The 12,860-nt window shown below is 36.2% G+C and overlaps 1 protein-coding gene across 1 annotated transcript; it reads right to left on the bottom strand.

The window, feature by feature from the left end:
* Positions 1 to 225: 225 nt before the first annotated feature.
* Positions 226 to 4,318, bottom strand: LOC123312309. The gene is made up of 3 exons (XM_044896675.1): positions 4,300 to 4,318; positions 774 to 1,070; positions 226 to 553 (listed from the first exon to the last, which is right to left on the bottom strand). Exons 2-3 carry the CDS (start codon positions 889 to 891, stop codon positions 324 to 326), a joined length of 348 nt encoding a protein of 115 aa, XP_044752610.1. The 5' UTR covers positions 892 to 1,070; positions 4,300 to 4,318; the 3' UTR covers positions 226 to 323.
* Positions 4,319 to 12,860: the final 8,542 nt, after the last annotated feature.

Genomic DNA, 12,860 nt, shown 5'->3' with positions numbered 1-12,860 from the left:
GTTATTTGATACTTACGTTACTTTACAGGATCATAAAACTCGAAGTCTTGATGAAAAATGTAACGTAAGTACCCAGATACGTCAGTTTAGCGGCAAATTGTAGCACTTAAATTATTATGGAAAGAATTAAAAGTTATCGAAGTCTTGATCAAAAATGTAACGTAAGTACCCAGATACGTCAGCTTAGCGGCAAATTGTAGCACTTAAATTATTATGGAAAGAATTAAAAGTTATCGTTTATTATAAAAAAACACATAAAATAACGTTACAGAAATCAACTGTTAAATTCTTACTAAGTAGTAAAAAATACATATTATTTTTTATTAAGATTCGGAGCTTTCATCCTCCTTGTCATCCTCTGCATCACTCTCTGCTAACTCATCTTGAACAGAAGACTTTGATTTCAGTTTAAAAAATTCATCGTGAAACCTGGCAGGTATGACATTGTTTTTGCAAAGTTTATCCAAATCCCTTCTTTTTAATTCGGATATTGAAAGCAGTTGCTTATAAATTCTTTCAGGTTCAGAAAAGGCCTTTTCTTGTCGTTTTCGACCTTAAACAAAGAAAAACTATAGGATAACCCGCAAATATGTATTAATTTTCTTATTTGTAGTTCATTGACAGTAGTTTGGCTTAAAAATATCTAAAAAAAGTCTGTATTTAATAAAGTCTTAATAACACGGGAATTTCCTATATACCTAAACGCAAAAGCTTATCCAGTGTAAAATTTTCTTTTGTTATTGCATTAAAATGTGTAACATGGGCCAACTTACCACCCTTATTGTAGTTCAACTCAAAACACAAATCGTATTCAGGACTTCTGTCATAGGTATATTTGACTGCGACTTCCGGTGATCCTTTTTGAAAAAAAGCTTGTCTTACACTATTCATTTTTAGCCCTGTTTTTGTAAGGACGAGCTGCTCATCCCCTAGCTTCTTCCAATTTTTGAACTCAAAGTGCTCAAGCTTTATAACTTTATATGGCCTCGGGTTAACTCTGCAATTTCCTATAATGGTGCTCCACTCTGAAGGGGCCCATATAATTCTATTTTTGATGAACCTTTCGATAACTCCGTGTATGGAATCCACAGGCATGTAGGTGTGCCCCGGTAAAAGAAATACAATTTTGATGGTTTTAATATTTTTTGATTTTTGCAAAAATAAGTGAATCATGACCAACATTGCTCTATTTTTATTTTGTCCGGCGCAGCTGTCGCAGTACAAAATAACATGTCTAATATCTCTATCATCTAACATTTTTAGGTAATTGTAAATGATGGTGCATATTTCGTTGCACCCACGATTACCATCGGATTCACCCCACAAAAAGCAGTATCCATCTTGCGATGGCGTTTCGTATATGCTTTCATTGTAAAATGAATATTTTCTAGAGTAGTACAATAACATGTTATCCCCATGGGGAGTATTTAAGACTTTCTGTAGATCAAAGCTGGAACAAAGTGAATCTGAGACTTCTTTGACTTTCTTTTGATCTTCTAAAAATAGTTCTTTACTTTCTTCCTTGTCTTTTAAATGTTTGTCGTACTCCTCTTTCGACGTAGTGTTTTCTTGATATTCTTTATCTTTTCGTACCTCACACAAAGAACACTTATCTTTTTTTAGGCAAATGGAACCCAAGGTTAAAATCTTTGTTAAAAACTTTTCTAAACACTTTGAGTGAAACACATTCTTTCTTGCTTCTTCCATTTACCTCCTCATGTTTAATAAAAATCCGGTACAAGAAACTAACATTTCGCAATTCCTGTGGTAAGTATTTTCTGCTACTTTGATTTCGACAATAATGGGATGGTACAGCTGGCAACTGCTTAATAAAATCGTGTATTTTATTGATCATCTCTGAACTTGTTTTGTTGACAGGTTCGTGTTTGCCTCTATGATCACTTTTACATGTATTTTGTACAGCATGTTTCATTGCATATCGCATAACCGTTTGCGAAATATCTAGCGTCTTTAATAAAAACTGCTGGCACACTTCAAGTGTTTTATCGTCCCAATTGATAAAGTACTTAGGGAATTATGTCGTCTGCTATACTCTGCTTCTGTTTTTCTTCGCAATATGTCTACCTTTTTGACACACGACAATAACCAATTTCTTTGCTTTTCATAATTACCAAGGCCCCAATAAAAATCGTGGATGTCATGGCGTGTAATCTCAGTTATTTTAGCAGAGCATTTATGCTGACATTTTTTTTTACAGGGATTCTCTTTTACTGATCTACCTTTGCCAAAATTGTACTCGCATTTTTTAGTTTCTTTTTTGTTGGGTTTTTTTCTTTTCGTCATTCCTGATTTTCCAACTAAAGATATAGCTTCATTCGGATGGCTTGTATCTGAATCCGAATCAGAAGACGGATTAAAATCTGGATCACTATGAAATGAATTTTCATTATTGAATTTGTTTCCCTTGCCTTTTCCAATTAATATTTTGGTTTTATTTTGCTTTTGCAATGCATCACCTTTTTAAGTAAGTTCCAGTGTGTCATCATTCTCCGAAGAAGTCGAATCATAATCTACGAGTTTTGAAAAGACATTACAGTTGTTTGTTTCATGGTATAACTCTATGCGTTTATTGTTAACATAATTAACTAACGGCTGAAAATATTCTTCTAAATCGCTTTCTTGTTCAAATTGAACACCCACTGTCCCATTTGTGCTATCAGTACTACTTATTGGTACGTGTATTTCTTTTTGCATGGTATTGTTAAGATCATTTTCATGAGGACTCAAATTGTTAGAAGGCAATAAAACTGATTGATCTATTTCGATTACGTCTTCATTTACTAAAGTAATTTCAATAGTATATTCGTTATTATAGTTCGAGTTATGTAGATCAAAAAAATTTTCACTTGAAATAATGGATATCGGCATAGACCCGATTTCTTCCCCAGAATAAACATTATTATTCGATTCATCATTTTGCCTAAGAGCCGCGAAAATTCTTTTTGTTCTTGAACTAACCATAGACATAATCTGAAAGTAAACAAATAATTATGTTTACAATGTTTAATAGCTTCTATAAAAATCAGAATAGAAACATGCAAGCCATTTTTCTCTATCTTTAACCGTCTTGTTAGAAAAATTCAGACTGAGAATTTCACATTTTTTAACTGTTATTTTTTCACAAACGATGTACCGGTCTCAAGTTAAATCGATTTAGATGACATTTCATAAATTTTACACGTTTCACAATTTAGAAAAACAAATGAAATCGCTTAAATACTGTTTTAACAGGGTATTACTAAATAAGTGTCCGACATTTTACAGGGTGATGTTTCGTTTCGGGCATCGAAGTTTTATTTTTGGTTAAAAAAATTAGTTCCTAGATCATCTTTACGTGAAAACTGTCTTCTTATTCGAAGTCGCTAGGAGCAACCGTTTTCGAAATGTTTAGATTTTGGAAAAAAGTCCTGCTTTTTGCCATTCAATGTCACATGCATCGATTATTTCAAATTCAAATACCTCGAAAACGGTTGCTTATAGCGACTTCTGATATAGACCTTTTTCACGTAACAGTGATTGAAAAACTCAGACATGTCGGTGGTGCCCCTACAAGTAAGAGCTAAATTAAGATTAAATTCAAATTTCTAATGTCAAAAAAAACAAAAAATTACCAATTTTTATCCAGATATCGACATTAAGTATTTAAAAAATTATGCAGAAAAAACAAAATTAAAAATAAAACTTTGACACCCTGTATATTGGAAACGAAGCATTTTAGCTTAAAAATACCCTGTAAAATACCGGACAGCTATTCAGAAACACCCTGTATACAGGATTCATTCCTGTAAATTTCTCACAGGCTTTGAGGTTATGACAAAATAATTTGAAATAAAATAAACGAAATTAAATATGAAATCAAGTTTTATACATGATGCTAGTTAACGTTGTGATATTTTTGAATTCTAAGTACAAAAAAAAACGCTTTCCGTTATTTTACTTACCTAAAATCAATAATTTTAGTCGATGGTAGCACGAATCTGTTACTGTCGTAAGCCAAACACTGACTGTGAAAAACGGACGTAAGTCGCAGAAACCGCCCGGGACTTACGTTATTATGGCGGTAAAAAACGATAGCTTACATTACTATGGTGAAATTAGTGTTGAACTTTCGTTTCCATGACGGGTATGATTAAAAGAATTCTGGACATACGTTTTTAAAATAGCTAAAAATTAGGGTTTAGAGTAATTCTAGGCTTACTACACTTTGGCAGTACCTTCTTAACAATAAAAGCTTTACGTTAATGAAGAAACATGATTTTCACCAAAAATGTCACTTACGTTACTTTGGCAAAAATGCATCGGTATATTGTAAGAAATCGAATACACGAATATGGTGAGCCGCTGCCGGTCAAAGGGGATAAGCGCTGAGTAAACATAAACGACAGCCGAGATTTGAAGCTGTGGTACTCAGGCAATTCGATTTGAAGATCCCTTCGTGCTCGGATGTACAAGCCGCTCGATATTTCTTGTGTTTACGAAAATAAATGATTAAGTTTGGAATTCTTGAGTTTCATTTCTAACATCAGAAGTGGGATTGTGCCTATCGTTCATAGTGAACTGTTATTTTGTGACTTGTGTTGTTGTATTGGTACAAAAACGATAATTACTAAGACTGCTTTCGAGCTTTTATGGACATTTACTAATACTGAGTGGTTATTACGTCGTATCCTGAAATTTTATCCTGGACTGTGTGTTTACAAGACAAGTGAAAAAAAAAAAAAAATGGCATCATCGGATGGCGATTCGACTCAAAGCTTACTGGCGGAGTTAGTCAAAGTTCTACAATCGCAGAGATCTGGTGAACAGGTAGATTTACCGTATTTCAAACCCGAAATTAATGAATCGAATAAATGGGTGAGTTATGTTGAGACTATTAAGCATGAAGTAGGGTGGTCTGATGTTCAAACCTTGGCAAGGATTGGTCGATTTTTATTGAATGAAGCGAAAAGATGGTTTGAACGTTGGAATCCCGACAACAGAGATTGGGCTACTTTCCGTATCGATTTCATCGAAGCATTTCCTCCGAAAAGGAATCTTGGCCGTATGTTGGAAGAGGCAGTTAAATTCTCGAGTGCTTGTGTAAACACTTATGAAACTTATGTGCATGAGAAGTCAGCTTTATTAAATAATTTACGCGCTAACTGGAGTGAAGGAGATCGAGTAGAATTGATTGTTTATGGAATTTCAGAGCTTGAGATACGAAATGCCGCAATGAATGCTAACTGTCGCACTATTTCCGAGTTGTTAGTTTTCTTGTCATCGTTCGTTAAACCTTCACGATATAACGATGGACAGCAACGAATGATTGGTTATGAGTCATCTCTCAAAAGAAAATATCCTTTTTCCGACAAGAAAGGAAGCAGTTTCAAAATTTCTAAGAAGTGTTACCAATGTGGTAAAATGGGACATGTTCAAGCAAATTGTCGTGTTAAAGACAACAAATTTCAATCAGATAACAAAAGATTCCCTGTTAGTGACCAAGGTGTTCCTAGTACATCTCAAAATCACGAGAGTTGTAGTTTTTGTGCTAAGAAAGGTCACAATATTTCAAATTGTTTTACGAAAGCTGCGATCGAAAAACGTCGTAATATCAACTTGTGTTCCACAGGGAAACCTGCCGGATCAACAAAGATTTTCATCGATGGTCATCAATTTTGGGCCTTAATTGATACTGGGGCTGACCTTTCCCTTATTTCAGACAAGTACACTCATTTATTCCAAAATAAAGTAACCGGATGTAATATAATTTTGAAAGGACTTAGTAACGTAACCATTGAAGCGACAAAGAAATTTATTGGTTCCACAAACATCTCTGATGTGAATATCCCAGTTACTTACGTTTTTGTATCTGCTAAGAGTCTTGATTACGATGTTTTGATTGGACGTAATATTTTCGAAGATCAGAGTCTTGTTACCATTACGGATCATGAAGGATCGCGCATCGTACGTCGTGAGTTGCCTGGAATCAACCGGATTTCTGAGAGTTTCGATTCTGAAATAACTGAGATTGATGTACCTGCTGAGTACCTGGATGATCTCCAAATTATTCTTCGAAATTTTAGTGGCATGATAACAACTGGAAATAAAGTAGGCGCGGTAAACAATGTGAGTCTTCAGATACGCCTATCAGAAGATACTGTAGTTGCTCGTAATCCTTATCGACTATCCGCTACCGAAAGGGAAGCTGTTCGTGAAATCACAAACGATTTGATGGCGAACAACATTATACGTCCTAGTGAATCACCCTTTGCAAGTCCAATACTATTGGTGAGAAAAAAGGATACATCCTTCAGAATGTGCGTCGACTATCGTGAACTTAACCGAATTACTATTAAAGATCGATTTCCCATGCCATTAATTGAGGATCAGTTGGATAGGTTAGGAAAAGGATGTTATTTCACATCTTTGGATATGGCTTCCGGTTTCCACCAAATACCGATACATGAAGAATCCATTCCGAAGACTGCTTTTGTGACACCTGATGGTCATTTCGAATACCTTCGTATGCCCTTCGGTCTAACCAATGCACCGGCTGTATTCCAGAAGGCTGTCAATCGAGCCCTTGGAAATTTGAAAGATACTATTGCATTAGTTTATGTGGACGATATTCTCATTCCTAGTGCCACCCCGGAAGAAGGTCTTACCAACTTAAGACGCGTCCTGGAAGCACTTAGTTCTGCTGGTTTCTCTCTGAACATAAAAAAAATGCCACTTCCTGCAACCAAGCTTAGAATACCTTGGGAGAGAAATATCAGGTGAAGGTGTAAGACCAGGGAAAGCCAAGGTCGAAGCGCTAATGAAGTCGCCAGTTCCAACAAATGTCAAGCAAATTCGTCAATTTATGGGTCTAGCAGGATATTTCAGGAAATTTGTCCCAGAATTCGCTAGTAAAACGGCATGTATAACTCGCCTGACGAAACAAGGAATTCCCTTTCAATGGGGAGAAGAATAGGAGGAAGCAAGAAAATATGTCATTGATCATCTGACATCAAGGCCTCTGCTCGTTGTTTATGATCCAGAAGCACCCACAGAGCTGCACACTGATGCTAGCAGTATTGGATATGGTGCCATACTTATACAAAAACATGAAAACCAGCCAAAGGTTGTAGCTTACTTTAGTAAAAGGACAACAGACAGTGAATCGAAGTATCACTCATACGAGTTAGAAACTCTGGCAATAGTGCAAGCACTCAAACACTTTCGAACTTATTTGCTTGGGATCAAATTCACCATAGTCACAGATTGCAATTCCGTTAAGGCAACAGCTACTAAAAAGGATCTTATTCCTCGAATAGCCCGCTGGTGGGTTTACCTTCAAGATTTCGATTTTGAGATAAAGTACCGTAAAGGAAGCAATCTTCCACATGTGGATTATCTGAGTAGAAATCCTGTAAACACAATACGCCGAGTTTCGCATAATAACTGGGCTTACATTGAACAGAAGGGAAACGAGGAAGTTCAAAACATGTTGGAACAGCTAAGGAATGGAGATCTCGACTCTAACCAATACACTGAAAAGGATGGAATGTTGTACCACAAGCACCACAACCCAGATGGAACAATGAATCTGCAGTGGTTTGTTCCTAGACAAAGTCGCTTAGGGTTACTCCGTATCTTCCATGACGAGCAGTGTCATATCGGCGATGATAAAACTTACCAGTCGATAGCTGCAAATTTTTGGTTTCCACGAATGAGACACTTCATCAAATGTTATGTTAGGCATTGTGTAATATGTGCAGTAAAAAAGACAAGAACAGGACCACTACAAGGTTTTGTACATCCAGTAGAGATTCCCAAAGAACCATTTCACACCTTACATTTGGATTGTTTAGGACCATTACCTGTGTCTACTGACGGTTACAAGCACATTTTGGTTATCGTTGATAGTTTTACGAAATATTGCATTTTGATGCCAATGAAAAGTGTGACCACCGCAGAAACTCGCGAAAAATTAGAAACTGTGTTATCATTATTTGGAACCCCTAAACGAGTTATAATGGATGCCGCTACGTCGTTCAAGAATACAACTTTTCCAAAGTATCTGGAGAATTGGAATATCGAGCATCATTATGTTACGCCAGACATACACAGAGGAAATGGACAGGTGGAACGCTATATGAGAACCATTAGGAATTTATTGAGAATTGAAACTCGAGTAAAGGCAGAATGGCCGAGTGGTTTATGGAAAATCCAGCTTGTTCTTAACACAACTGTGCAGAAATCAACTAATTCGACTCCACTGCAATTACTCTTGGGAATCCAAAGTTCGACACCATTGATACAGGCGTTATTGAAAAATGTGTCAAAGGATCTGTCTTCAATAAGAAACCGAGATTTGGATAGACAGCGAGTAGCAGAAAAATTGTCCTCGACACGTGATCTGAACGATGTTAATAAGAGAAGAAGAGATAACGTTCAGTACTCGCCTGGTGACTTTGTGCTGATGCACCGTGATTCTCAGATGCACATTAGTAAAAGCGATTATGAGTTTCTGGGTCCATACGAGGTGGTGAACTGCCTGGATAATGGACGCTATGAAATTAAGAAGGTTGGCACGAACATCGTGACGAAAGCAGCCAAGGAGCAGCTCAGACGATGGCCTACACAATGGGCTTTGAATGTTGACATGAATGAAGTATTGGATTTTCTGGAGTCAGAAAGTGACTCAGTTGAAAGAGAAGGTTAGTGTAGAAACATTAATGCTGTTATTGCATTGTCAGTCTCTGTCCCGTTAGTGGTAGAGCTGAGTAATGGCCGAGGTCATTACAGCTACAATTGGTAAAATTTTAATTTTTGTCAGTCTCTGTCCCGTTAGTGGTAGAGCTGAGTGATGGCTGAGGTCATTACAGGTACAATTTTGATTTTTGTCAGTCTCTGTCCCGTTAGTGGTAGAGCTGAGAGATGGCTGAGGTCATTACAGGTACAATTTTGATTTTGTCAGTCTCTGTCCCGTTAGTGGTAGAGCTGAGTGATGGCTGAGGTCATTACAGGTACAATTTTGATTTTGTCAGTCTCTGTACCCTTAGTGGTAGAGCTGAGTGATGGCTGAGGTCATTACAGGTACAATTTTGATTTTTGTCAGTCTCTGCACCCTTAGTGGTAGAGCTGGGTGATGGCCGAGGTCATTACAGGTATGATCTTGATTTTTGTCAGTCTCTGTACCCTTAGTGGTAGAGCTGAGTGATGGCTGAGGTCATTACAGGTACAATTTTGATTTTGTCAGTCTCTGTCCCGTTAGTGGTAGAGCTGGGTGATGGCCGAGGTCATTACAGGTATAATTTTGATTGATGTTTGTCAGTCTCTGTACCCTTATTGGTAGAGCTGAGTGATGGCTGAGGTCATTACAGGTATAATTTTGATTTTTGTCAGTCTCTGTACCCTTGGTGGTAGAGCTGAGTGATGGCTGAGGTCATTACAGGTATAATTTTGATTTTTGTCAGTCTCTGTCCCGTTAGTGGTAGAGCTGAGAAATGACTGATGTCTTTACAGGTGTAATTTCGATATTTGTCTGTCTCTCTGTAACGTAAGTGATAGAGCAGGGTAATGGCTGAGGTCATTACAGATATAATTTTGATTATGTGAGACTCTGACCAGCAAGTGGTACAGCTGATTGATAGCTGAGGTATTTACGAGTATAATTTGATAAGAGCAGAGTGATGATCGAGATTATCACTGAATTGTATGTCTCTGGGTCTCAGTCCCGTGAGTGGTTGAGCCAGGTGAAAGAAAAAATAATATTTCTTTTTCACAGATAGGTCTTCTAGAGAAAAATGCGTCGAGAGCGTCGCAGTTGTCAGGAAGGCCGTGTAAGAAATCGAATACACGAATATGGTGAGCCGCTGCCGGTCAAAGGGGATAAGCGCTGAGTAAACATAAACGACAGCCGAGATTTGAAGCTGTGGTACTCAGGCAATTCGATTTGAAGATCCCTTCGTGCTCGGATGTACAAGCCGCTCGATATTTCTTGTGTTTACGAAAATAAATGATTAAGTTTGGAATTCTTGAGTTTCATTTCTAACAATATAGACAGACAGACAGATATAGACATATAGTCTCTATGTCTATACTCCATTCAAATTTATTTCAGCAGTCGGTTAGCCATGAAATAATTTTCTCAAGTTTTTGTAACTCGAACAGAGTAAGGTTGGGACTCATGAAATGTCGGCAATGTCATAACGCCGTTGCCACAACTAATATCAATTTTTATTACGAAAATGCCGAAAGTGATTGAAAAAGAGAAAAGACAGGGTTTCGGGAAGTTCTATTTAGAATTCAGGTCCGCTCATTCATATAGTTACCCTCATATTCTGAAATCCAAAATACGTCAGACGGTATCGAGCATATTCAATGTAAGTGACTTTATATAATGTTTCATCTGAATCTAAACGACTTATATTTCAGCTGAATATTTCCAAAATCAGAAAGATTGTGAATAAAAAGGATGACAAAGAATTTCCTTCTATTGGCAGACCGAAAAAGTGGTGGCATTTGAGAATTTTATGTTTGGTGTAATTGATGCGAAACGTTACTACAGGATTTTCGATGAATGTCATCGTAGAATAAGTTTCCGAAAATTGATTTTCTTTATTTTTCATTTGACTTGTCCTATACATTGTAAATACCTTAAGGTACCAATAAGAAGGTACCTAATTATTATCATTTTATCAATGTATTAAGATGAACAGCCCCAAATACGAGCCAGTTGTCTTGTTAATTGTTCATTCATGTGAAATTTTTGTTCGAAGGTGAAGTTCAGCTTGACTTGAAACTTCCTTCAATTATTTTGACTTCCATTGATGCAAGATGATTTTTTATTGAAGAATGCAACATTCTTGTAATTATCTGTTAATTCCTTCCAGAGATACCCATTCCCAACCACTGCATCATATGCATTTCATCTTCGAGTTAATACTTTTGAAATCTACAACTGATGTAACGTATTCAAACTTTAGCCTTAGAAGATAACGACCTCTCCTCAAGCTAGTGCATATTATGATATTATACTGATCTCTTGTATTTTCCATGACAATAACTATATATTGTGTATGCCTTCAATCAGTTTGTATAAACTTCAATTATGCTCGTCACATATTTTCCAAAGAGATTCGACATTGTGAAAAAATACGTAATAACAAAAACTTTTACGTAGAAAGGGCAACATAGCGTTGATTTAAAACCCAAAAATGTTTGGACGAGCGTCATAACCCCACATTTTCGTACTATACAGAGTGAAATGTGTCAAATTTCCATGGCCAACCGAGTGCTAAAATAAAAATGAATGGAGTATATGTATCAGATGAAATGATTTGACGAATAACAATTCTATGAAACCACGGTATACTACTTTTCACTGGTTAATGTAAAATAAGACACCGCATTGTAGAAATTGTCATAATTTCAACTAGAAGGCAAATATTTCGTGAAAATCAGACAAAGAATAACCATACATCCAGAATCTAAAAAATTCAACCAATAATGACTTACCGACATTCGATCTATGACAAATAAAATCTTATTAACGAGTTTCAATGACAGATTTATTCAATGAATAACACTATCTGAAAGTGAAAAGACTGCAAAAGTACCGGGCCTAAATAAAATAGTTCCGTACTAGTTTTTTATTATATTATTAATACTCATAAGGACAGAAACATCAATCCAATATTCTCTTTGCGTTGATAGCACGACTCTACAAAAAAATTTTCGTTCTTTGTCCTAACGTTTATACTAGGATATTCCGGTTAATGGTGCACAAAAACGAAAAGAAAATTTTTTTTTTTTGGTACAAAGTTTGCTTTTGTAATAGTTATAGTATTAATACTCATTCTTCATTTTTTTTAATAATTTTTAATAATTCAAAAACCGCACGATGAGAGTGGGTTGTTTACCCCTACAAAGTATCACTAGTGGGCACTCGAGTCATAAACAACGATAAGGTGTTGTTTAAAACCCCAGACAAACTTCAAATGTCATCAAGAAAGTGTTTATACGATGCTGATGCATTTTGTTTTATATGTGGTCAATTTATTATAATTCGTGACATGAAATACGAATTAAACACATTTCACGTTCTCTCTGAAGCCTATAAAGCATATTTTGACTTTCCTGTTTGGAACCAAGACAAGCCATGGGCTCTACATGTTGCTTGTAGTTATTGTAAATGATATCGTTGAATAAGTCTCCTAAACACAGAAGCAAACTTTTTTATGCCATATATTTTTTTTTCGTCTAATTTGGATCTAAACTATCGAAATTTTATGCTTTGCAGTCAAAGTCAAATTTGGTGTTGACCCGTGTAGTCATACAAGTTGTTCTATATGGTGTCACCGAACATCCTCCTCGAGATTTAAAGAATCGCCAAACTCCAACATGACTGCGTTTTTCCATAAACTTCCATTTGTAACGTCGCTCTAGGTAAACCGAGTTAAAGGAAAAAAATAAAATTACTTATCTTCCATGCAATGAAGATGTTAATATTTCCTCGGTCAGCTGTCAGTGAAGACAGCCTGGGTTCACGATGGTTTTTTATTCTTTTCGCTCTTTCGAATAAAAAATGGGCGCCAACGTATTTGATTAAAAACATGTTCACAGACTCATTCATAACAAAAAACAATAATAAGAAAATTTGTAGTTTTCTTATGGCTAAAGAGGGGAAACAAAAAAGTGTCTGAATTCATACGATCGACAGCAATCTCTAATGATTATACGAGTTTCAAACTACAAAAAAAAAATAACTGTCGCATAATATTGAAGTCAAAATATCTCTTGAAAACTCTCACTCAAAGCTACTTAAGTATAATGCACCGGCAAAATTCAATTAGTCCCGGGATATTCTTGAT

The sequence above is a fragment of the Coccinella septempunctata genome, chromosome 4 (assembly GCF_907165205.1).
Source record: "Coccinella septempunctata chromosome 4, icCocSept1.1, whole genome shotgun sequence".
NCBI classification, from domain to species: Eukaryota; Metazoa; Arthropoda; class Insecta; order Coleoptera; family Coccinellidae; genus Coccinella; species Coccinella septempunctata.
This window is presented reverse-complemented; position numbering and strand designations above follow the sequence as displayed.

Bases quoted from the DNA above. Each gene is read 5' to 3' on its own strand.
- LOC123312309 (XM_044896675.1), bottom strand. From the start codon at position 891: ATGAATAGTGTAAGACAAGCTTTTTTTCAAAAAGGATCACCGGAAGTC. The intron at 554-773 runs GTAAGTTGGCCC...TCTTTGTTTAAG, and splicing joins GTTGAACTACAATAAGGGTG to GTCGAAAACGACAAGAAAAG.